Source organism: Crotalus tigris, unplaced genomic scaffold (assembly GCF_016545835.1).
Source record: "Crotalus tigris isolate CLP2741 ecotype Arizona unplaced genomic scaffold, ASM1654583v1 scf7180000018537.1059022, whole genome shotgun sequence".
Taxonomy (NCBI): domain Eukaryota; kingdom Metazoa; phylum Chordata; class Lepidosauria; order Squamata; family Viperidae; genus Crotalus; species Crotalus tigris.
In genome coordinates this window covers 351,720-379,014 of record NW_024097062.1, presented here as the reverse complement: position 1 = coordinate 379,014, position 27,295 = coordinate 351,720, and the positions used below count along the sequence as shown (strand labels likewise).

At 36.5% G+C, this 27,295-nt stretch overlaps 1 protein-coding gene across 1 annotated transcript; it reads right to left on the bottom strand.

The window, feature by feature from the left end:
- Positions 1-22,913, bottom strand: LOC120312752 (inter-alpha-trypsin inhibitor heavy chain H4-like). The gene is made up of 21 exons (XM_039353886.1): positions 22,789-22,913; positions 19,906-20,066; positions 19,199-19,303; positions 18,394-18,556; positions 18,188-18,298; positions 17,950-18,078; positions 15,619-15,735; positions 14,648-14,816; positions 13,558-13,683; positions 12,530-12,711; positions 12,220-12,402; positions 11,580-11,719; positions 11,136-11,281; positions 9,807-9,878; positions 9,654-9,713; positions 9,031-9,108; positions 5,516-5,638; positions 4,584-4,755; positions 3,106-3,260; positions 1,469-1,556; positions 1-309 (listed from the first exon to the last, which is right to left on the bottom strand). The coding sequence occupies exons 1-21, from the start codon at positions 22,882-22,884 to the stop codon at positions 234-236; spliced, it is 2,652 nt and encodes an 883-aa protein (XP_039209820.1). The 5' UTR covers positions 22,885-22,913; the 3' UTR covers positions 1-233.
- Positions 22,914-27,295: the final 4,382 nt, after the last annotated feature.

Genomic DNA, 27,295 nt, shown 5'->3' with positions numbered 1-27,295 from the left:
TAAGGACAATAATAGGCTTTTGTTTTTATTTTTTAGAAAACAAAAACAGTTCTTTGAATTTAAGTTTCCACAAGGTACCAAATTTTATGGACATAGCACTGTTATTCAACAAGTGTGGCCATTCACTCTTATATCCATAATGTAATTAAACTGAAGAACATGTGGAAGATTTTATGCTATTCAATAAAATCATGGACATTAGGCAGTAAAAATCTTCTGCTGTTAAGTGTTCTTTAATTTTTTATTTGCAGTGGCCAGCAGAAAAGTTCAGTTTGACTAGATCCAGTTCTATAATCCTTCCCACGTGTCCTGAAAAATAGAAAAATAGAAGTGTTAAGTAGTAGCATTATTACTGATAAAAGCTCTAGCTGGACATAAACCACTAGCGGTATTGAATTATTGTCTGATTAGCTTATTTGCTTTGGGTTATCCTAGATTTGCAGTGAGGGGTCTAAACATTACAGTACTTTTTATTTTAAAAGATTTAACGGGATATTACAGTTATATTGAAAAAAAAGTTACCTCAAATCAATAACATGGACCACTAGGAGGCATTATGTGACTGGTTTCACCTCTAATTGGGTATCCTAGAATAGGGGCATCTGGATATTATTCTAAGGGGTTCAAATTACATGGGACATACCGTGTCTGAGGAAATCTAGTAAGAATGAAATTGGTTAGTTGATGCCTTCTGTTAATCAATGTAACTGAAAATACCACACAATGTAAAAAATAGAAAGATATTGTCCAAAAGATACATTGGAACTTATATAACATCCTATCCATGGATGTGTGAGATAATGTAATATTTGTATCTCTCTGCTCTGAGAGCTTAAAGGAAGGTAGACCTTTCTACAGAGCTTCCAAAATCAAGGACTAAATAAATCATTAGAAAATGTTTAATTTCTAACACTTGTGAGAATCCTCTGCCTTTAAGTAAACCTTTTCCACAACTCCATCCCACTTGCGTCCTCAAATCCATGATGAAAGCTAAGTTCTAAAAACTAAAATGTTTAGTCTAGAGAAAAAGGCAACAAAAACAACAGAATAACAGGGTTGGAAGGGACCTTGGAGGTCTTGTAGTCCAACCCCCTGCTCAAGCAGGAGACCCTATAACATTATAGACAAATGGTTCTCCAATCTCTTCTTAAAAACCTCCAGTGTTGAAGCAGCCACAATTTCTGGAGGCAAGTCGTTCCACTGATTAATTGTTCTCATTGTCAGGAAATTACTCTTTATTTCTAGGTTGGTTCTCTCCTTGGTTAGTTTCCATCTGTTGCTTCTTGTCCTGCCCTCAGGTGCTTTGGCGAATAGATTGAGTTCCTCTTCTCTGTGGGAGCCCCTCAAATATTGGAACATTGCTATCATGTTACCCCTTATCCTTCTCCTCATTAGACTAAACATACTCAATTCCCGCAACCGTTCTTCTGTAAATATAGTTTATCAAGTACTTTTTAGTTTCTCTCACCTGGTGGATAAATAGAGCTGTCCCTGTACAGAAATGAATCTTATTTGGCCAGAATGTATTTCAAAATATGTATCAGAGAAAAACGGACCTGGAGAACACAAATAGACATAAACCCACAATTACAATTTTTAATGTAATAGCCTAGACAATCTAAAGGCAGGTTACATGCTGCTTAAATCTGTCACATTTGAGGTCTGTTAAATATTTTCCCTTTGCTTTTCTTTAAGTAGTTATGATCAATGAATCATTCAGCATTTTAACTGCATATTTTGGGATTATATTTTGATCAGTCCATAGCAATTCAAAGCTACAATCTAAACTTCAAGCCACTTTTGTTGTGCTTTTTCAAATAACTTTTACATTTATGAGTTATGACAGAGGTCTCCAACCTTTTGAGCACCAGGAACCGGTTCCATGGAGAGATGTTTTTCTGTGGACTGGAGGGGACCTGATTTCATGTACTGCCTGCATCCCACAGATGGGCTTTGCTTGTTTGTGCGGACCAGTTTCTGGCATGCTGGGTCCCAATGCAGGTCCACAGACCGGGGGTTCAGGACCCCTGAGATATGAACATTTCTGGAATTTTGATGCACTATTGTGCTACTAGTTAATTGTGAAAGTACTTTTCCATTCAGAAAGCTTCATCCATGCTAGAGTGTGCCATATATTTTTCTCCAAGACCATCATCAGTGTAGGCAATAGATTTGGCTTTATCCTCTGTTGGAATACGTTTTGTTGGAATGTATTTTATGCAACAATTACAGTAGTATTTAGCCAGGGGATGGCAGTATTTACAAGTTGGATCTATGGTACATACTCTATGAACTTTTTGTTCAAAGTAAAGTTTCCTATTTCCTGTTACAGTTAAAAAAAACAGTTAAGCAGTCAAGCACATGGTGACTGAATATTCTGTTTGTTCTGTAGTGCTACATATTAACAGAATCCCACAAATTTTACACACACACACACACACACACACACACACACACACACCATTTGTAACCCTCGGAGGTAATTTCCAAAGGGCACTAGGATTGGCTCTGATTTACTACATCAATATCGTTATTACAAAACACTGTGATCAGGAAGCCTTGATTAAAAAAATAATGTAAATAGAGGCAAAGTTGCAAAACCATCACATGTATTTCTCCAAACAAAAAATGGAAAAGGAAACAATCCAGTTTTCTTTTTCCTTACCTTGAAGAAATATGTGCTTCCATAGACACAGTCTTTGTACTCTTATGAATCACTTTTTTTGATAAGAAAACTTATCAAAGGACATTTCCATACGAATAGTTTTCACTCCCAAGCCTCAGTTTAGAAGGTTGTTATATTTTTTGCTACTGACTTGGAGTGTTAAGAACAAAGTGTGAAACTCACTAGCACCCAAAAGCAATTTCCCCCATTGCTGAGAAGAAAACCACAAGGCTATTTATATGGTCATGAAGTCACTAAGAGTCAAATTTGATTCAAGGGCAAATTTATCTTTCTAATGCTCATGTACCTCAAAGGGTTATCTAGCAAGACTAGCAAGATTACGTGGATAAGGTGCTTTGTGGATACTATGATCATATTAAAAAGCCAAATTTAATTCCAAATTGTATTACTATAATCTATAGCAGTAGTTAAATACTTACCAAAAAGTCCAGTAACTTGTTTAGAAAAAGAATTGCTGTTCTCAAAGTACAACCCAAGCCGATCCAGTGGAGGAGGTATATAGAAAATTTTGGTCACAAGGTTGTCTGGTCCTGACAGAAAGAGACTCTCTCCACTTGTCAGTGTAATGTTTAGCCTAAGACAGAACAAACTGTATTATTTTCTAATATTCCTTTGACAATTTATCATGCTGATGTAATAATTTAATATTGCTCATACTGTTATTGGTAAACATAATTTTAATAAAACATATGTAAATGAATATTTTTGCATTTGTTTCTTATTATATATCCCTTATATAGTTTCTGGAAGTAATTTACACAGCATGTTTCAGCACAATGGCCTTACAGAAAATTAGAAAATGCTTATTCAAGAATCACTTCTTGTTTTCAGGCTTACATCTCATGCTTTATTAAGGAGTCTTAAGTAGCTTATCTAGATTTGTGGCTGTAGGGAGAAGGCAAAATCTCAACTCTTTTCCCCATCTGTTTGATGGATATTTATCAAATAATTATCCACTCCCCCCCCCTTTTTTTTTAAAGCTGGTAATTTGAATCCTATTAAATCTCAGGCATCATAGGTCTTTCTAATATCTAGTTAACAACTGAAAAACTAGACACAGGATACTATAGTTTTTATATCAACTAGAGTTAATTTGATTTTATTTAAGTGAATTAAAACCACCACCTTTTTCCAAGGAACAAAGGACTAAAAATTGCAACATGGAAAGATTAATCAGATTAAATTTCAAGCTGATGGTCTAGCCGGAATGGACACCATCTAAGCAATGGATCTCAAATATCAAATAATTTATTTATATTCTCAAACATAAATTCTTAAATTATCAGCCTGACAGATTATGCAAAAAGAGACTATGTTCAAATATATCCATAACAAACTGACCAAATGCTGTATTGGCTGCACTAGTCTTTAATTCTAACTTAATAAAGGAGCGTAAATTAGATGTGAGAAATTTTACCTACAAATGCAATAGTAAGTAATCTTATTGGTTTACCCAAAGTTTTACTAACTATTCCTTGGGTTTGTATAAACAATTCCTTGGGATTGTATAAGCTAATTTTACTAACTGTTCCTTGAGATTGTATAAACAACACCATAAGCCAATTTTAAGAAATCTGCATAGAGGCAGATTCCTAATAGAGTAGGCCTCGTAAGGGTTTAAAGCATATGATATTCTTTCTGGACATATATTATGAAGCATCTGTTACAGTAAAATGTTTTAAAGTTATGTACATATATCCAGGGAGGTAAAAAAATAAAGCCAATTCAATATTATTAATATTGCAGCCTGACATACAAAGATTTTCATTTTATGGGCATTGTTTCTGGGAGGAAGAAAGAACACCTTTCAGTTTGACAGATTATGCAAAAGAAACTATGTTTTAGGGATTGGAGACGTCAATTGTCTGTAAAAGAAAACTAAAAATAACAAGTTTACCCTTCAGTTGTTAAAGATTCTGTGTCATTCCACATAAAAGAGTCACTGGAGCCATTACTTTTTAGCGTAATTTGTTTTGTTGACACATTTATTTCCAGGTTAAGCCTCGGATAAATTATTTCAAACTGTGTAAAATGCTTGTTTTCACCAAACTTGCCAGTCACTTGGATCCCTAAAAATATGTAAAGGAACATTCAGGAAATATATTAGTGTTTGCCTAACATTCATTAGCACAGAAATAATTGCCATATAAATTGCCATACAATGAATAAAAGATTGCTCTTTACTTAATCTGATTGCCAATTCCATGCACTACCTTGCTCAATTTATTTAGACTTAAAACCTAAGATGAGTTTAACCCACTTAGGATTTAGATGGGAGACCACCAAAAAACCCCAAGATTACTAGCTAGACAGAAAAGCTTTCTACGTCTACTATATCTACATCTATATCTACTATATCTACAACTACCTCCAGGGAGAAGGTGTGTAAACATGTCCATGAACTTCACTAGCAGTCAAGCTTAATTTGGAGATGACTTAGTTACATTACACAAATAATTACAAAATGTGTTTTGGTCCAGATAGCTGACAGGCATTAATCCATCATGCCAATGCTGCTAAATATTTTTTACATCTGTGCAGCAAGTATAATACAAGACAATCAATAAAGAGTTGATAGAAATCTCCAACATTTAAAATAAATATCGCAAATAATCAATGGATTTAGACACAAAAAATAGTCAGTACATCCATATGTACATATTGGAATCTGCAACAAGTTACAATGCATTTATCTGAATGAGATGAAAAGTACAGTCAACGAAAACAAGAATCAGAAAAGAATAAATTTTTATAGATTGTCAGAAGGAAAACATTCCTATACAACTTTGAATATTCATATCTACCCAATTCTTTATGGAAATCACTTACCTTTCTCTGGATCCGACAACAGATTTAAGGGTGTTTGTGGCTGACAACTAAAAGTTACACAAACTAAAAATTTTTCATGAGGTACTTGAAAAAGGAAATGGGGATCTACAGTCCCGGAATATCCTGGAAAGAAAAGTAATTATTAGTATGTATTTTATACTGATTTGTGGAATTGTCCAAGATCCCTAATATCTTAGCTATGGCTGACAAAATTGAGCTAATTATAATTAGTGTCAACAGCAGGCTGCAAATGTTTACTATATATTAATTAACAGAACTGTCAAATTCTTCATGGGGTACTTTGTTACATCAAATGTCCATGCACAGCACCCGAAAAGTCAGGATTTTTCACTCAGTAACAAAATAAAATAGCCTGTTAATGAGCTGGCATGGGGCACCTAGACTACAGTGCCATATGACTATTATTTCAGAAAGCTGTCCTTGTTTAGATTCATTTAATTTAATGATTTATTTTCTTAATTTTGCTCTTACATTTTCCTTTGTGAAGCATATAAACATAAACACTTTTAAATCCTTATGAACCTCTTTCATATTTGCTCCCTTTTCAGGTTTATCATTTTTTCCCCATTAAGAAAATATGATCACTGTAATTTAAACCCAAGTTGCACTTATGGAGTCAAAACAAATGAAGACGAAGTAAACTGACAACCTCAATTGCTTTCCTTCTGCTGTTTTGCTGCAGTAGATTAAATACACCATCTGAGATGCTTTAAAAGGATATCTAGAGACGCCTTAGTGGTGAGAGGACGGCATATAAATTTAATAAATAATAATCATATGGTTTTTCTACTCTGATCCTAATATTATTCTTAAAATAATGGTGTCAACTTTCTTTAAGATTAACGAAGTACAGATTTATTGCTTGTTTCCCCCCCCCTTTACAGAATGGAGAGATTGTTAAACAGGGGTGGAGGAGCAGAAAAAAAATTGATCTCTTTACATAATCTCTCCTGTGCCTGACCTATTCTTTTGTTCCCCCTGCTCCCCCCTCTCAGAATGAAGAGATTGGAGACAAAGAGATTACAAAAGACTAAGCACTGCACACATGGGGAATAATACACTGGCTGTTTGCATGATGTGCTCAGGGCTGCTGTCTCTTTTGTAACCCCTTCCTCTCTAATGAATGTAAACAAACATTGTTTCACTTCTTGCTAATTATCCCAGGGGAGGGAAGGGCTGTGTGTCAAGGTTCTGGCTGATGATCCCAACGAAGTAAGCACACCTGTGATATTCCAATCTCTAATGCAAAACTTTATTGAGTACAGCATACCAGCACTAATGAATAGAAAATCAGCCCTGGCAACATGGTGCCAGAAAGATAATTAAAAGAGTAAAACCTTCCCTCCCCTCTCAGGTCACATTGTCCAATTAGTCTTCAGACAGTTGTTATGACTCTGCTTGCCATAATATAGCTCCTGTGACCTTGCTTCCCATAGGGATAGAAACCACCTGTGCATTCCATACGTTCCCCTCTCCCCTTGTAACTGTTGGCAAGCTAGAAGTGGCATGGCTATCCTAGCCCAAGCAATCTTCATAGCTTGATGCCAAGGAGCTCTTAAGCCAGCGTTTCTCAATCTCAGCAACTTTAAGATGTGTTGACCAACTCCATGCTAGATGGAGAACTCTGGGAATTGAAGTCCACACATCTTAATGTTTCAGAGATTGAGAAAATATACATCATGATTCAGGGGTGGTGGATATTGCACAATATTATGTAATACTACGTTCTTTCAAATTTTTTATACTAGCATGTCTACTTATTTTACAAAATGACTATACAGCATATTAAAAAGGTTGATCAAAGTTTTGTAATTTGCTTTAATAAGAATACAAAGCATGTCTGAAATGGGAGTCTAACCCAAATGAAATGGGCAAAAGTCTCTATCTGCATAGCAGAACCATTGACACCTATTGATATTGTATCAATCTATTTTTGCATATGGGCAATACACTGACCATGAGAAGCAACCTAGAACCAAGGAGAAACTTCCTGACAGTTAGAGCAATTAACCAGTGGAACAACCTGCCTCCAGAAGCGGTGAATGCTCCAACACTGGAGGTTTTTAAGAAGAGACTGGACAGCCATTTGTCTGAAATGGTATAGGGTTTCCTGCCTGAGCAGGAGGTTGGACTAGATGACCTCCAAGGTCCCTTCCAACTTTACTATTATTATTATTATTATTATGAGTTCTTGACTTTAACATTGTGTTGAAATGCACTTTCATTCATGACTTTGGTCTCGGCTCCTTAAAATATCTCCCTGATGATTTTAAGACTAGATGATCTGTAGAAGTGTACATGTTAATGAAGCTGACTTGTTTTTCTCTTTTACTTTGTTCTGATACATACAATAGCAATTCATTATCAAAAACAACAATTATATTTATTTTTTCCCAATCCTAATCTCAGTTTTACTGGCAAGATAAGAACCCCACCTGCCACAAACACATTTATGCGTGCGCGCGCGTGCACGCACACACACACACACACACACACACACACACACACACAAATACATATATATGTACATTATTAATAAATGTGAGGCAGGGATGGGTTTTGGGCACTCGGTCTCTTAAAGCTTTGCCATCACTGGTATAGAGTTTCCTACCTGAGCAGGGTGTTGGACTAGAAGATCTCCAAGGTCCCTTCCAACATCATCATCATCATCATCATCATCATCATCATCATCATCATTATTATTATTATTATTATTATTATTATTATTATTATTATTATCACATATCATGCCACCCAAAGCAAATTCTTAGGCTCTTCTCAAGATCCATACTGGGCCCGCATCAGGAGTAGTGCTGTATCCCTACCCTGGACAGATGTCAGGCATAAAGAATCGGAACTACACAATATGTTCCAATTAAGATTATCTATTGCTCATGCCTATGCATAAGATTCTAGTTAATTAGTTATCAACAATAAATTGACACTAGGTAAGAGTTAATGGAATTCGGGGGGGGGCTGGACTTGATTCTCTTGTGGGAACGTAATACTGATACTGATTCCTCTTTTGAATGCCCCTCTCCCGGTCTGTGCCTCTTCTTCTCCTATATCAGGAGACTGGAAGATCCTTCAAAAGCCTTCCATTCTATCATTCTATGGTCATGTATCAGAAGTATTGTCTAAAAATGATTATAGAAAAAAGGGAGGAAAATGAAATTATTTTTAATGTTTGGATATTGTAGAAAGCAGAACAATTATTTATTTATTAAATTCATATGCCGCCCTTCTTGCCAGGTTCCTAAATGAGTGGCTCTATTTATAATGTGGCCTATGGCATAATATACATTTACTGACGCATGCACATTTGTAACCTATGAAAATAATATTGACAGAATATTTTCATATCACCACTGTTTCATTGGTTACAAAAAAGTAACTTGTGTTGAAAAAAAAACTCAATACTACAGACAACAGCCTGATCAAACTAACTATCAACCTGAACAGTAATTTTTGTTAGACTTAAGATGACAAAATACCTGGGTGAACAACTGTATGAGGCACAGCGGCAGGAGGACCTCGAAGCCTGGCACTTGAGGAAACCAATAATTGTGTACCTATGAAAGAATCTTGATGTTAGGTGGGTTTTATGATGCGGAAAATTGTCAGAAATAAATACTGGCACTATATTTCTAGAATATAAAACATAGGGCAGAAATAAGGGAGGAAAATGAAATGATGTTGTAGAAAACGGAACAATTATTTATTTATTTAATTCATATGCCGCCCTTCTTGTCAACCAGGTTCCTAAATGAATGGCTCTATTTATAATGCGGCCTATGGCATAATATATATTTACTGACGCATGCACATTGGTAACCTATGAAAATAATATTGACAGAATATTTTCATATCACCACTGTTTCATTGGTTACAAAAAAGTAACTTGTGTTGAAAAAACCCAAAGCTTTGCCTTTTATTCTGGATATTTCAAAACATGCATTAAGAAAAGCGTAGGTTTCTTACTGGAATAGCTTTTTGGATTTCATTACCGAGCGGAGAGGATGACATGAGCAACCCACTTCTCAAAACTACAGGCAACAGCCTGATTAAATTAACTATCAGCCTGAACATCTTTGTTAGACTTCAGATGACAAAATACCTGAGGGTTTAGGAGGAGAAGCCCTAAACCTGGCACTTGTAGAAAGCAATCCTGGTACACCTATGAAAGAATCCTGATGTTAGATGGGTTTTATGATGGGAAAAATTGTCAGAAATAAATACTGGCACAATATTTCTAAAATATAAAACATACCACGGGATGGATGTCTAAACAAATGTGAACTTCCAGCAAGTCGTGGATTTTGTTCCTGGAAATACTCATTATCTGGGAAGAAACAACAGAAATAATATTAACCTTTACTAAAAAGGGGGCTTCATTTTCCATCATTTTCTAGATCCTCAACTCTCAGAACTGTTCCCTTGGGTAAGAAAGAGAATGTGCTCACCCATCTCTGAGATTATTTATGGTGAAAGATTACAACTGTTTTGAAGTAGACTGGTCAGTTTTATGGCTAGCAGAACTTAGATCCTCCTGTTTCAATAGGAAACCCATTATTATTTTAATTATTATTCTTTTTTACTTCGTTTACCATTTTTATTATTTTTACAAATAACTCAAGGTATAAACATATCCAACAAATCTTCCTCCTCCTAGTTTTCCCTTAGCAACAACCTGTGAAGTGGGTTGGCTGAGAGAGAATGATTGGACCAAGGTCACCCAGCTGGCTTTCATGGCAAAAGTGGGATTTGAACCTACAGTCTCCTGGTTTGTAGCCTGGCGCCTTAACTACTAGACCAAACTGAATCTCATCACCTTATTAGTTTACCAAATCATTTTGCAATCTAATTCAGAATTCTGAATCACAGAATTCCATCAAGAGACTTCGTAATATTATGAACTACAATCACAATCACAACACACAATCTGTTCTTATATTATTTATAGAACATAAGCTAGGAATTTAGGAATAACTATAGTGGCAAGATAGGCAATGAAAATAACAAAGCTTTCAGCTATACTCTTCTGGTTTCCATTCCATTTATTGGTCCTTTTTAAAAAAATAGTACAAAAATATACTTAGTATAAAATAAAAGTGGATAGAACCCAGTTCAGTTTTATATTGAAATAATCTAATTTGTGAATCAATCTAGTTCATCTAAAGAAAATTCAGTTTATATATAATAAGTACAGTACATAAAATAGCTTGATATATTGCTGGTTATATTATTAAATAAACAAGGAATAGGATTAGGTTTTAATTTTTTTAAAGATTTAAAATTTAAAAATATTTCCTCAAAGAAAATAAAAATGTTATAAAAATCTCAATCCTGTTTCATGATAATCAGTTAACACTTGAAAAATAGACACTGTATTCAGTGTGAACATCACTGATACCATATTTATGCTCTCACACACAATAATTAGCATGCTTTTATTTCTTAATTCATCATGGCAGCACTTACAGAAGCATTGTCCCAGTCATTCTTCTAGCAACTGATTGAAATTCAGAAGACAACGAAATGGCCAGCAATCTATTCTGATCTTTGCATTGCATACTGAAAGCATTATGTTGTTTTTTACCTTGTTCTGTTGGTTTGTTAACCAACTCTTTGGCCTCTGGTTTAGTGACCACCATGGAAGTCAAGGGTGTTACAAAGCTGTACTTCAGGGAGAGGTTTAATGCTTGGTTTTCCAGATTTTTCTTCCCTGCTCCTTGCTCCAAAATGCTAAAACACAGAGCATAATTTCCACTGACTCTATATGTAAGTCAGGATTTTTTAAATATAAAAATTAGGTTCAGAAGATTTAAGATGTGGTTTGGAATATTCATATTTTCTCACTGAGACACAAAGTGAAACAAACTGAAGGACAAAATAGACTGAGAATGAACCAGGAATAAACAATAGTGTGTCACCAGCGCCTTTATGAACTCAAGCAATAGCTACTTGAGTTAGTTATAATATTTAAAAGAAAGTATTTTCTTTGAGTTTTCATCCCCCCAAATATGCAAAGAGAGTCACTCACGACTTTTCTAATAGCTGTTGAATGGTTAAATAGGCCCATAAACTTTCAATGAAATTTCCATATATGTATTTCTGATATTCAAAAGCTTGCGCTTTCTCTTTGACATTAGCACTTTCTTTCAGGGTCAAATTGCTTCCATGCTGAAAAATGGGGAAAGGGATCAGGATGAGTTATTGATATAATACCAAATCAAGTTCCAGTCTGCAAAACATATCTGAAAGGACAGGCCCTTTTTATTTACTACCTTCAAGGAAGAAAAAATTATACTCATTAAAATTAAAGCACTCAAATGAAATGGTGAATTGCATATTCAAAGTACTGAATTCATTGGCCACATTTGCCCAGCGTGAAGGCAAAATCTGGTTTAACCTGCAAATGATCCTAACTTGTTGCAGCAGCTACAGTCCTTTCATTCACGGTTTGCTTTAAGATTTCTTTATCATGCAATATTAACACATCAGGTTCACCTATGTTTTTGTACACGTGCATAGATACACTCTATTTTGTATTTTTAAAACATTTTGAAGGTAACACACTGTTACTTCTTTTCAGAACCTAGTTTGGAAACATAGCTCAGTACTTCGTCTATGAAACAGACCTCTTGTACCTTTTTAACGAGGAGTAATTGCATGGTACTTACCGCCTGAGCTTTTACTTCCAAGGAAAAAGTATCAATTTCACTGTCAAGTTTTCCAGCCACTACAATTTCAGAACCGTCATAGAGCAACTTAAAGTTATTCTCAGTGACACCCTCTACAGCACTGTCAATGTAATTTATATTAATCTCCTTCAGGATGGGAATAGCCACTTCACTATAAAAGTCCTTAAATAAAGGAAGATAGAACCACAGGAAATCATTGCATATTCCAGTCAGGAAAATTAAGATTATTTTTAGCATGCTTCTGATGTATGTCAAAAGATACTGACATGTTTTGGATATGGGTTCTTACCTGGAGCTGAAGGGCTGCATCTGAGTCCTCATATATACGTCGAGCCAATCCCGAATTGTCTAAGGCCAACTTCTCCAGAAAACTATAGCTTACATCAAATCCAAAGCCAAGGCAGTAGAGGAAATACTTTCCTTGATTGGCTTGCTTTATGTTTTTGTGTATTAGTTTAGGATTTGTTTCACCTGTTATATGTATGAACAAGCACAAATATCTGCATTACTTTTGTTTTAAATTATTTATTGTATTTGCTAATTTTTCTACTTTATCAGCATTAGCTGTCTTGGATGCCATTTTCTGCTGAAAAGACAGGATGTGAACATGGTATGTGCATACATGGTAGACCACCTCGTGAAGTAGCTTGGTCAGATGTGTCACTGAACCAAAATAAAGGATTAAGAGTGAATAATGGGCATGTGAAAATAATAACAGAAGCAATAGAATATGACTGCACTACAGATTTCCAAAGTGTTATTATCACAAAAAACAAACATAGTCTATTTGTAATACGAAGAATGGAATATTACTGTGGATCAGAGAAGTTGATGCAATTTCTGAAATATTTAAATGATCAACAGATTAGATTTCAGAGCTAAGAAACATACAAATATGCTTTTCTTAGGCTGATTCTCATTGTAAGGTTGATGATATGGTTTGTTTTCCAATATACTTGGAAAGATTTATATACATTATTAATAGCGAATTATTATTTTTTCTTTCTTTTCACCAACCTCAGTCCTGTGGCCTTTATATTAACAACATACTCACTCAAACAACCTTCACACAAACATACTGCACATAGATATGGAGCTGAATGAATAAAACCACTGGAAAAGAAGTCAGAAGAAACATTTGAGGATATTTGAAATTGTGAAATTCAATACATGAGGTAAAGCTAAGGAAGAAAATAATGCTGTTTTAAATAAACTATTTTTTAAAAAATGATGTTATTGTTCAAAAGTACATACTAAAACAAATAAAACGCAAAGAACAGCAATAAGAACTGGGTAGCTTTTCTGTTCCTAACTTACCAACAGTGGGGTCACCATCTGTCAGCAAAATGATCATCGAAATGCTTTTTTCTGGCAATGACTCCTCACGGGTGGCTTGATCCAGAGAATTAATGGCTGTCAAAAGAGCTTCATTAATATTCGTTCCTGCAATAGGAAGAATTGTATCAATGAATATGCTAGTAGTGATGGAATTGTTCTAAAAAGCATGGAGAGGAAATTTCAAGACATTTGAAGAAATCTATTTAATCAGATGCAATTTTAAGTCTTATTGCTGATGAAATAAATACAGGTAAATAAAGGCACTTTGACACTATTTCTACTATCCAATCATTCAAAAGCAAAATTTTCCAGAATACCACCTTCAGTTACAATTGAACCAGCCGATCTGTGCATTCCTGAGAAAAGATTGGCGATCTCTTAATTTTGTGAAGTTGATCGTTCATAAAGGTTGTTTTTCAATGCCAACACCTACACTATGGTTTTAAGTCTCATTGCTGATGAAATAAATACAGGTAAATAAAGGGACTTTAATTTTGTGAAGTTGGTGGTTCATAAATGCTGCTTTTCAATGGCTACACCTACACTACGGTTTTGTTGCCCAGCAGAAATTAAATTGACCCTTACTTTTTGCCTTTGATACTCTTGCCAATTTGATACTCTGGAAGGCTTGTACAAAAATGTTATGATGCCAGTGGTGTTTTTTAATTTGGTTCCAGACTGTTACTGATTTGGGTTTCTAAATTTATGGTGGATGATTTAGGTTTATGCCTTCTTTTGTTTGCCTTTAACTGCTTTAATTGCTCAGTGTCTTAGATTATTTATTCATTTATAAATGACATTTATACATGTCACAAACAAATATGTGATTTGAAGCCAACTAATGTTTCTCTATTGCCACTGGTCCCAAAATATTATGAATGCCGTCAAATACTTTGAACAATGTTGAATATAAGAAGGAAGAAATAATAATTTGATTTTTTAAACAAAAAATATGTCAAGTAATTATATGAAAAACTGGAATCAAGAAGGTTTGGATATCAGTTCCAGTTAACTCCTGATTAAACTGGTATTGTAAAGATGGACAAACTTTCTTAGACCTCATACTGACCTCCACCAGCCTGAATGGTTTGAACATACTGTTTAGCTGATTCCACATTCTTCTTGCTGGCTTGCAACAAAGTGGGATTCCAGTATGAACTATGCCAATTAAAGACAATTAAATTAAAATAGTCTTTAGGATCCAGATCTTCCAAAATCTTTCCCAATGCTTCTTTAGTCTATAATGAAGAGTAAAACAACACATAGTTAAATTCTGTAGCCTACAGCTACCATTTTGACAACTATTATAATAAGTGAAAATACATATAACCATAATAATAATAATAATAAAGTTGGAAGGGACTTTGGAGGTCATCAAGTCCAACCCCCTGCTCAGGCAGGTAACCCTATACCATTTCGGACAAATGGCTGTCCAGTCTCTTCTTAAAAACCTTTGACCTGTGCACACAGAAACTTCATTTTCCTTTAATGTAAGTTAGAAAACAAAGGAGGATATATTTCATCATTACAATGCCTGCCTTGGATAAAACAAAGGCAGTTGTTAATGGCTTGCAAATAAGATGGAATATTTAACCAACTTCAAAGGGTAATTATTTCCAGTTGTTCAATTACTTGCTCTCTAGATTTATATTTCACCTTTCCTCTTAAATCTCAAGTCATCTTGTGACAACAGCCCTGTGAGGTAGGTTAGTTAACAGAAAACGATTGACCCAAAATGACTGGTACAGAGAAAGAACAAGCAAATGTGTACCTTGGTAATAATAATTCACTCAGAAGTAAATATATATGCAAAGCCAACAAGGAAATAAATCTGAACATTACAAAGATGGAAAGAAGGGCTGTTTATTTTGACTCTACAGCATCATTGCTCTTTTTTGGTTCACAGCTATGAAAGAGAGAAGTGGCTGAGAATACCTGAAGCTGGCTTGTTGAAATAAGGTAATTTTCATTGGAATTAAACCTGGAATACAACAAAAACTATCAGTAGACTCAAGAAAATGCTGTTTTGGGAGAGATTACCTGCTGAATTTTATTGCCACTCATAGATCCACTTTGATCTATAACAAAGATGATATTTTTTGGAAATACTGGCATTTCTTTGGGTGCAAAATAATGGACAAAATAACCATTCACGATCTGAAATGAACAAAACATGTCATTTTAACATGTTACAGATATATATGTTGATGTACTGGAGGATAAAGAAACCAAAATAAGCTCTATGGGATACTGGGTAAAAACATACTGTTATGTATTTATTTATTTGTTTAATTTATATTCTGCCCATCTCACCAATTGGGTGACTCTGAAAATACAGTTTGGTTGAAGAAATAAATTTCTATAAGTCATTCAACTCTCCCAAGCACACAGTAGCTTACTGTATGAAAAACACTGACGTCTGAAACCAACTTTTTAGCTAAAGACGTCTGCTTTAATAAAATATAAATATAAATGTATTCCTAACTATAGGTACATAAATTCAGTTCAATAAAATATGTATCCTGAATGAAAATAACCTTCTGTACTTTTATTGATAAGCAGTAAAAATATTTTGACTATATCTGTTCCAACTGTGGTTCGGTTTCCCCCCCCACACACATTTTCCACAGGGAGCAGACCAACACAAAGTGTGTGCTGTTTCTCATAGGATACATTCCCTGCTATGCAGTTACACTGCTATCCGCTGGCAGTTCCCCAGCCTAAAATTTGCTGACCTGATCACTGATCTCTGTCCTACCGTGACTGCTTTTGTGACATGTTGCTGTCAATCACCAGTTTTTCCTCCAGCTGATGGGTGGCAAAGCTTAACAGATTTTCTGTCTGAAGCTTTCTCTGGGCAGTATGGAGTAAAACAAGGGAAAACTAAACCTAATCCCAATACAGCTTAAGCCAGTCCCAGTTGAGGGTCTAAGGATGAGATGAAGTACCTCATAGACAGATACTGGGGGAAAAAAAATTGGGACCGGTTTGTGGTATAGGTACAAATGGGAATATAGCATAATTACTATGAATTTATGATAGAACCTGGGAGATCTGGGAAATAAATTGATATTCTCAAGAGTTGCCTTTTATTACATTTCCAGTAAGTTTTGAACAAACAAGGTTAGTTTTTGTTTATATCCCTTGGGTTCTCATTTCAGTACTACGAATCATTGAATTGTAATCACTGATCAAAACTGAGGATGAAGCCTTTTTAAATGACCCTTTCTCAAAGCTAAGAGTTCAGCTAAGTATACTAAAAGACACAGTGAGTCAGCCACATAAAGTACCATCTTCCAGTCCAGCAGAAGACAGAAAAACATGCCACATATTTCAAGAGGACAGCGCGTGCTGCTGTCCTGATCATTTCAAGAGAAGAGGGATTGGTGGGTTCCCCTGGGTTTCCTTTTCTTTCCCACTGACCGCAACCTGAGAAAAAGTGGTGGGACAGAGATGGTATGTGTAGAAGGGGACTTAGAACAGGTAGTCCAGCCAACCTACAGGCAGTATGAAGGCATGAAGGTACTCTATATCTATGTCTTGTCATTTGGGTGATTTATGGATAAGAGTTTAGCACGGTCATGAAAGAACAATAGATCCTTCTCAAAAATCTAACTTGTCAGCTAACAGATGATGAGGGAAAGGTCTGAGGTGGGCGGCGTAGTCAAAAACAAGAGAGCTCCACCCCTGAATAGCACTGCAAGGGTATAGCAGCAAGTGACTGTGGAACAGGCCAAATGGCACCAGGTCTTCCCACCAAGTAATAAAATCATCTCTGTCCTTTGTTGACAGAAGCAGTTGGAAACTCCTATTTGTAACAAAAGCAGCAATACACAGCTGGAAGAATGTGGCTCTCTTTCCCAGTTTAAATTATGGTAAGCTTCCGGGTAATACTAGTTCCAAAGAATGCTAGTCCTGCTTTTTAAATGTGTCTCTAACACTGTTTCAGAAGAGCATTGCATAAGGCCCTTTTTCAGTGCCTCTTGCAGCCCAGGTCAAAATGGCCAAAGAGGTCAATGTCCAAAGAACAGAGGAGGAAGCAGACCTGCAATAACCTAAAATAACAGGAGTGGGATAAATCTCAATCCCTGATCTCATCAGCAAGTACATGAAGGAAGCTAGATCTTATCCATGCAAAGGATCTGTCAGCGGAAGAGGGAAAACTTTAAAACTTTAAAGCTGAAAATGACTTGGCTGCCCTAGCTTAGAGCGAGCAATAAGATGAAGGCCATACCTTGAAAACATGGCATAACTCCTCTCCCCCCACCCTATCCATTACTTCCTAATGTTTATGATACTGGAAAATTTCAGGATAGACCCTAGATAATGGCCATTGTTGGATTCACAGATGAATTAAAAACATCACGTTACCTGTATGTCACCTACGGGAACATTCCTTTTAACATCATAACGTATGATGAAATTTCCATCTAGAAGAGTTTCTTCAGACTCAGGGTTTTTCCTTTGTTGACTTAAGGTTGGTTTAAATGAAATATGAGCCTGAACATTAAAGACAAATAAAAATCATGTCAGGCAAACTATTAATACAACAGTGATTTTTTGTTGTTAGAGTTTTGTAAGGAGTTTTGGGTCAAATGCAGCCACGTACCTTGGTCTCCTCCTGTGTCTTTATGACAGCATCATTCATTTCATTGCTCAAGAAACTGCTTCCCGTTTCTAAAAAGGCTATGCCTTGTGGCTCAAAGATGTGAATATCAATCTAAATATAAGCAAAAGCAAAAGATGTGATTGGGTCTACCTTCTAAATATGAGCTGGTAATGACAGGTAGGCAAAACTATTGGTGGAGATTTTACCTGAAAGTCTTTCACCAGTTGTTTGGGCTTGACTTTGGTGATCAATTCATATTTCCCTAGCTTTCGATCGAGTAGTTGCTCATAATGCAATTCAAAATTAACTTTACCTTCTGCTTCAACATTAACTGAAACACTAAACTTTTCCAATTTTCTTCCAGCTGATCTATAAATGAGAAAAGTATAATTTAGGTATGTTGTTCCTTTCTAAGTGCTTGCAAACCTACTGCTTGATAATCTTTGCTACGATTTCTGCAAATGTTGTTTCTTAGGTCTGCTTTTTCCCTTCTTTAAAAGATCAGAACAACATTCTCTCTTCTTCAGTCCTCTGGCAGATTCCCTTTACCTCCAGCAATTCTCAAAGATTACAGTCAGTAGTTCTGAGATCACACCTGCCAGTTCCTTTAGCACCCTGAGACTATATTCACTCACAGCAGCTAAATGTTCTGTCATCAGTTCCTTACGTATTTTAATCACTGTTTCCCTTCTGCCCTCCCCCTCTGGCCTTTCTCCTTGTATAGCTGGTGACAGAATCCCCTTTTTGCTATTTTTGGCATTCATGATAAGCCTCAGATTATCCATAGGCTTCTTGAGCCATCTTTAATATTTCAAGATGGCCCGCATGGTTTATTACTTGGTTACATGGATATTCTTATATAAGGTGTTGATGCTTAAACCCTTTGAGGAATGATAGTGGAATCTAATTATCTCCATGTGCCAAGGAATGGTGAATCATATGCACTGAGTGGATCTGGTTAAGAAAAGAAATCTACTTAAAATCAAAATTTGAGAAACCTCTTGTACTCACTTGACCAATCCAGCACTTTGACCTCGTGAAATGGCAGACTCATACTGAGTTTGAGCAGCCTGTTTCTCCTTGATTATTCCAGGATATATTTCTCCATCTATGGTCCTTCAAAATAGATGTTTCAAAGAATTCATAAAGGTCAAGAAATAGAAAAGGGAAACCCACTGATAGTAAGGTATTTTATGAAGTGAAAGAAAATAAAACCCTACATTACTGGATTGAATATAATTTCAGTTTCATTTTAATCATTATTTCATGTTCATGGGAAATATTAATTGGGGGGGGGGGAATTTGCATTGTCTTTCTTTATCAATGTAATTTTTCCAGTATTATTTCTTATCCGGTTCAATCAATTGTGGAAGTAGGGTTGTACAGATAACTCCATTGTTGAATAATTCTTGTGATTACATTTTAATCAATCAGGTTTATTTTGCTTTGAATGAAAAGTATCTTCTAGATGAGATTTGCATTCAATGGTTTCAACTGCTCTGAAAATATTTCCCAGTTTTACATAGGTATAACTTCATGGTTTGTTTTTATAGTAATTTGATCTATATTTGTGTTTTTAGTCCCAGATTACATATTTGGGGAGTTGTATGCTACTCCAGTTTTGGTAATGGGAATGTCTTAAAAACCTCAAAAAATGAGTAAATAAAGTTCAAATCTGTCTTATCATTTCAGATATTGAGCCCTACTTTAGTGCTTACATGCTGAAGTTTGTGATGAATGCTTTCTTGGGTAGTTCCACATCGAAAACAGCCTCCTTAGATTCATTTCCCCTGTTGACAATTCTGCTGGTGATGACTGTGTGGGCATACCGCGACATAACTTTGCAGTCAATGTGCAGGCTGTAGATTTCAATGGCATTCTAGGGAAAGAAGGGAGAAAGCTTTTATCAGTTTCTTTGCTGGCTGGAGATTGTTACTAACAATAGAACAAAGACTAAAAGTATTAGTATCAAACCCCAGACAGTCATTTTTATAATAAACAGACATAAATCAATTTTTCATATGATAATTTGCTGTAATAAAAATGCAAGATTGTTCTTTTAAATTATTAAACTATTTTATATTGTTTTAATATATTATATAAAACACCTATATGCTACTAAAACTTTGTTATGACCTTTACCTGAGTGAAATGGTGAATTATAAGGCAACAGTTTTTGAACCAAGCTTCTTCAAAACAGCTAACTGACAAAATGCATCTAATGGAATGAAATTTGAGGAAATTATGGGTGCTTCAGTGCTGCAGGCAGGCAGGCAGGCAGATAATGACAGAGAAGGAGGAAATGAGTGAGTGAGTGAGTGAGTGAGTGAGTGAGTGAGTGAGGGAGGGAGGGAGGGAGGGAGGAAGGAAGGAAGGAAGGAAGGAAGGAAGGAAGGAAGGAAGGAAGGAATGAAGGAAGGAAGGAAGGAAGGGATATCCCAATCAGACATGGATTGTCTAATGTTATAAAAATATGACACTTTGCTGAAAAAAATGCTATTGTAAGAACTTGATTTAGTTTGCTGTGCTCAGCCTACCAACACCTCCCAATTCTGACATGTTCAGAAGTGCAGAATTTTTTTCTGGCACCCATGGAAGAAAATTCCATAAATATCTGCATCTTCCTAAAAGAACATCTACCTATCCCTGCCCCCATCCTTCAAAATGGGTTGCTCTGTCCTGATATCCTAAATCGGCCACAAGGGACATCTTTATATTTTTCTTATTTAAGATGGGAGCCTTCCCTGCATCTCTGCACTTATATTTGCATTTTGTATTTGACCTAAACAATAAAAAATATGCTATTGAAGTTCTGTTCTTTGAACATTCATCAATACAACGTGGGCTTTCAATCATGCAGATATGCTACCGATTTGACTTTTTTGAGCCTTCCCCTGTGGATACCCACTAGTTGATCTACTTTAGGATATTTCTCCATAATCTAAAATATATACATTTAGATATAACTAGAGGTCGAGTAGGGCTCTATTCAGAAGTTCATTTTGGGGATGGGAGAGCAGAGCAAAAATGAAATTGTCAATAGCACTAACTTTTCTAAGTATACCAAGTGACTGTACTTAGATGTAGCAGAAATACATTTTGTGGTTGTAAAAAGTGAAAACAAATGGGGAAAGTCTTCTGTAGAACTTCGGAAACTATCAGCATTTCTGTCCCATTTCAATCTATCTCATGTTAATACTTTTAAAAGACCACTCAGTTTGGAGCATTTTTAAACCTCAACCTTTTCCATTCCTCAGTCTATCCAAAAGTGTTTGTCTTTGCAGCTTTTGATTTAAGACATAGTGATTATTTACCACAAGCAAGAGAAAGGAGAGCTCCTGTCACTGGAGGATGAAAAACACATTGAAGCAAAAATTCCGAGCAAGGGAGCTTGGACTGCTCTTAGACGCTGAAGAGGTGCCACACATAAAAAAAACAAACAGATTTGCTCTGTTGAAGTCTTGCATTACTTTACAGGAACTTGTAATAAATCAAGTTCTGGAGTCTGCTGGCCCTTGAGAATTGTCATGGAAAAACCCAATGAAAAAGACAAGAGACAGCAACACAACATAATAATTCTTACTTTAAGATTCAGAGGTTTATTTTTCTAATAATTTGGAACATAGCAAGCATAATAACACAACATCACTTCCATTAATAACCCATTGCAATGAGGACCATATGACATAGCAGAATCCAATAGGACAGTTATAGGCCAATGGCAAATCAATCAGGTCCGGTCCCAACCTTTTATACCCTTTCTCATTCTAAGACTGTAGTCAGATGGTCCACTGACTTTTGCTGACTTCTGCTGACCTACTTTCCACATATACCCGTGTACACTGGAACCCGCATTCATCAGCTACTGTTCAGTTCCCTATTTTTCCCATGGTTACAATACTCATGTTCCAAATACACATAGAACTGTCTATTTTGCAATTTCATATCGCACAAAGCTCATTGTGAAACAACATAAAGTTCAAGTTAGTGCTTCAAATCACTTCTGTGGGGGCCTATTTCAGGTTTCCTCTAGCTTCATCTTATTATATGAGGAGGGGGCTATATTTTCATCTCCCACAGTATGGATCGAAACTAAGGGTGATTCCAAACTGCTAGGATTCCAGCAAAATATCCTTATTCATTTGGACAACAGATAAAGCTCAAAACCCACCAACTCTCATCCCACAAACCGATAAGCTGAACTTAGAATCAAAGAGCTAGAACCATTTTGGTCCCTGAGTTCAATCCCCAGTTTGGTGAGGGAATCCAAATTCAAATACCTCTTTTGAGTACCTTAAATGAGGTGCCGCAACTTCTCCGAGGGACAACAAATTCCCCTATTAATATGCTCTTATTCACCTTCAGTTACATCTTTCCACTAACAATACATACACATATCCAAGTACAATCACACATGCCATTTCTAAACAACATGTTCAGCTACAGTGCAACTCATCTTCCCTTGGTCTAAGTCTTGTTCTTCTCAGTTAGCTATTCGTTTTCACTTACAACCCGTAAAATTAATTGAATCATTAAAAATTCAGGCATGTATATTGTTTTCATATTTCAGTGAACAATTAAGCATCAACCAAGACAAGTACCTGATAGATAAAAGCATCTGTCAATAGAATTTGTGAAGACAAAGCCAGCCACAGAATGAAGAATTGTTTTGCCATTTTGGAAATGGAAAGAAACATAGAGGAGAATTCATTTTATACAGATAAAGTTAATGAACAACTACTGTTTGGTAAAATTTGAGAAACCGTAAGTCTAATATTTACACAGAGATGTAAGTATAACTAACCTCTTCCTACGTAATACAACTTCCTCAAAGCTTTAGCTTTTATTGATTAGTTCCAGAGTACATTATCTGGAATTAAAATTACTCTTCAATCAATCCAGCAACAGTCAAAGAGTCAAAGATAGATTTTATAGAAAGTGTGCGGTTATTTTATTGACCTGAATTTTGCAGTGCTTATTTCAAAAGAAGGAGTCTGGCAATCCTAGGATTTAACCCAGACAATGTGTGAGTTATATTAATATAATAATAATAGTAGTAGTAGTAGTAAAGTTGGAAGGGACCTTGGAGGTCATCTAGTCCAACCCTCTGCTCAGGCAGGAAACCCTACACCATTTCGGACAAATGGCTGTCCAGTCTCTTCTTAAAAACTTCCAGTGTTGGAGCATTTACTGCTTCTGGAGGCAAGCTGTTCCACTGATTAATTGTTCTCACTGTCAGGAAGGTTCTCCTTAGTTCTAGGTTGCTTCTCTCCTTGATGAGTTTCCACCCGTTGCTTCTTGTCCTGCCTTCAGGTGCTTTGGAAAATAGCTTAATTCCCTCTTCTTTATGGCAGCCCCTGAGATATTGGGATACTGCTATCATGTCCCCCCTTGTCCTTCTCTTCGTTAAACTAGACATACCCAATTCTAGCAACTGTTCCTTATATGTTTTAGCCTCCAGTCCCCTAATCATCTTGGTTGCTCTTCTCTGTACTCTTTCTAGAGTCTCAACATCTTTTTTACATCGTGGTGACCAAAACTGGATGCAGTATTCCAAGTGTGGCCTTACCAAGGCATTGAAGAGTGGTATTAATACTTCGCGTGATCTTTATTCTATCCCTCTGTTAATGCAGCCTAGTACTGTGTTGGCCTTTTTGGCAGCCGCCGCACACTGCTGGCTCATATTTAACTGATTGTCTACTAGGACTCCGAGGTCCCTCTCACAGTTACTACTATTGAGCATGGTGCCACCTATGCTGTACTTGTGGATTTGGTTTTTCTTGCCTAAATGTAGAACCTTGCTTTTTTCACCATTGAATTTCATTTTGTTAGTTAGTGCCCAGTGTTCAAGTCTGTCCAGATCCTTCTGTATCTGAAGCCTGTCTTCTGGAGTGTTGGCTATTCCTGCCAGCTTGGTGTCGGCTGCAAATTTGATGAGTTCCCCATCTATCCCTTCATCCAAATCGTTGATGAAGATGTTGAAGAGTACTGGGCCCAGAACATAGCCCTGGGGCACCCCACTACACACTTCCCTCCATATAGATGCAGTTCCATTGAGGACCACTCGCTGAGTACGGCCGGTCAGCCAGCTACGGATCCATCTGGTGGTGGTTCTGTCTACCCCACATTTTTCTATCTTGTCAAGTAGTAGGTTGTGATCTACTTTATCAAATGCCTTACTGAAGTCCAAGTAAATTATGTCCACAGCATTCCTCTGATCCACTAATTTTGTCACTTGGTCAAAGAATGCAATAAGATTTGTCTGGCCATGATCTATTTTTGACAAACCCATGTTGGCTTTTAGTAATGACTTTGTTTGCCTCTAGGTGTTCGTTGATTCGTTGTTTGATTATCTTTTCCAGGATCTTCCCAGGTATTGAGGTCAGGCTGATAGGTCTGTAATTTCCTGGATCCATTTTTTTTCCTTTTTTGAGGATGGGAACTACATCAGCTCTTTTCCAGTCCTCTGGTAGTTCCCCTGTGTTCCAGGATCTTTGAAAAATATAGTTCAGTGGTTCCGATATCACATCTGCCAGTTCCTTGAGAACCTTGGGGTGTAATCCATCTGGTCCTGGCGATTTGAACTCATCTAGGCTGGACAGGTGCTCACTTACCATTTTCTTGCCTATCTTAACTTGTGTTTCTATTTTGTTTTTTATGGCACTATTTTTGATAGGTTGGTCTGTTTTTTTCCCTTTGTGTAAAGACAGATGCAAAAAATGAGTTAAATAGTTCTGCTTTCTCCCTGTTGCTTGTCACCTTCTTGCCACTTCCACCCACTAATGGACCAATCATTTCCTTCACTTTTTTTTGTTTTTTACATGTTGAAAGAAGCTTTTTTTGTTATTTTTGACTTTGGTCGTAAGCTTTAGTTCATTTTGAGCCTTGGCTTTCTTCACTTCATCTTTGCAGGCTCGGGCTATTTGCTGATATTCCGACTTAGTTATGTTCCCCTCTTTCCACTTTCTATACTTGTCCTTTTTATCTTTCAATTTGTCAGAGAGTTCTTTATGCAGCCATGCTGGTTTCTTTTGAGAGCTGTTGTTTTTCCTCTTTGTTGGTATTGTGCTAGACTCTGCTTTTATTATCTCATTTTTTAAAATTTCCCAAGCTTCTTGAGTTGTTTTCCCCTTGAGGATTCTCATCCATGGAATCCTTCCCAAGCCCTCTCTAAGTTTATTGAAATTAGCTCTCTTGAAGTCCAAGACTCTAGTTTGACTGTGTTCTATTGCTTGTGCTTCTATAATGTTGAATTCTGATATTGCATGATCACTTCCTCCCAGGGTTCCTATGGTTCAACACCTTCTATCATTTCATCTCTGTTAGTGAGAATTAGATCCAAAATGGCTAATCCCCTAGTTCCCTTCTCTACTTTTTGGGAGACAAAGTTGTCTGCTAGGTTTGCCAGGAACCTGTTTGATCTTCCACTTGGAGCGGAGTTTGTCTCCCAGTTGATGTCAGGGTAGTTAAAGTCCTCCATTACTATTGTGATGTGCTTCCTACATACCTTAGCAAAAAGGTCATCTATTTCCTCTGTTTGGTTGGGTGGTCTGTAGTATACACCAGTCTGTAGTATACACTGGTGTAGTATATCACCAGTGTAATCAAGCAATGAATCAGCGAACACCTAGAGGCAAACAAAGTCATTACTAAAAGCCAACATGGGTTTGTCAAAAACAGATCATGCCAGACAAATCTTATTGCATTCTTTGACCAGGAACAAAATTAGTGGACCAGAGGAATGCTGTGGATATAATTTACTTGGACTTCAGTAAGACAGTTGATAAAGTAGACGACAGTCTACTACTTGATAAGATAGAAAAATGTGGTCCTCAATAGAACTGCATCTACATGGTGGAAGTATGTAGTGAGGTGCCCTAGGGCTCTGTTCTGGGCCCAGTGCTCTTCAACATCTTCAACATCTTCATCAATGATTTGGATTAGGGATAGATGGGGAAATCATCAAATTTGCAGGCGACACCAAGCTGGCAGGAATAGCCAACACTCCAGAAGATAGGCTTAAGATACAGAAGGATCTTGACAGACTTGAACATTGGGTGCTATCTAACAAAATGAAATTCAATGGTGAAAAAAGTAAGGTTCTACATTTAGGCAAGAAAAACCAAATGCACAGGTATAGTAGGTGGTACCTTGCTCAATAGTAGCAACTGTGAGAGGGATCTCAGAGTCATAGTGGACAATCACTTAAATATGAGCTAGCAGTGTGCTGCAGCTGCCAGAAAAGCCAACACAGTGCTGGGCTGCATTAACAGAGGGATAGAATCAAGATCATGTGAAGTATTAATACCACTTTACAATGCCTTGGTAAGGCCACACTTGGAATATTGCATCCAGCTTTGGTCACCACGATGTAAAAGAGATGTTGAGAATCTGGAAAGAGTACAAAGAAGACGAACAAAGATGATCAGGGGACTGGAGGCTAAAACATATAAGGAACGGTTGCTGGAATTGGGTATGTCTAATTTAATGAAGAGAAAGACGAGGGGGGGGGGAAACATGATAGCAGTGTTCCACTATCTCAGGGGCTGCCACAAAGAAGAGGGAGTCAAGCTATTTTCCAAGGCACCTGAAGGCAGGACAAGAAGCAATGGAGGGAAACTAATCAAGGAGAGAAGCAACCTAGAGCTAAGGAGAAACTTCCTGACAGTGAGAACAATTAATCAGTGGAACAGCCTGCCTCCAGAAGCAGTAAATGCTCCAACACTGGAAGTTTTTAAAAAGAGACTGGACAGCCATTTGTCCGAAATGGTGTAGGGTTTCCTGCCTGAGCAGAGGGTTGGACTAGATGACCTCCAAGGTCCCTTCCAACTTTACTACTACTACTACTATTATTATTATATTAATATAACTCACACATTGTCTGGGTTAAATCCTAGGATTGCCAGACTCCTTCTTTTGAAATAAGCACTGCAAAATTCAGGTCAATAAAATAACCGCACACTTTCTATAAAATCTATCTTTGACTCTTTGACTGTTGCTGGATATGAGGAAATATTTTCTCATTGGTAAAAAAACAATTATTCCACTGGTTAATTCTGCTGTTATTTACCATTATTTTTTTTTCATTTTAAATCATGATTGCAGTTA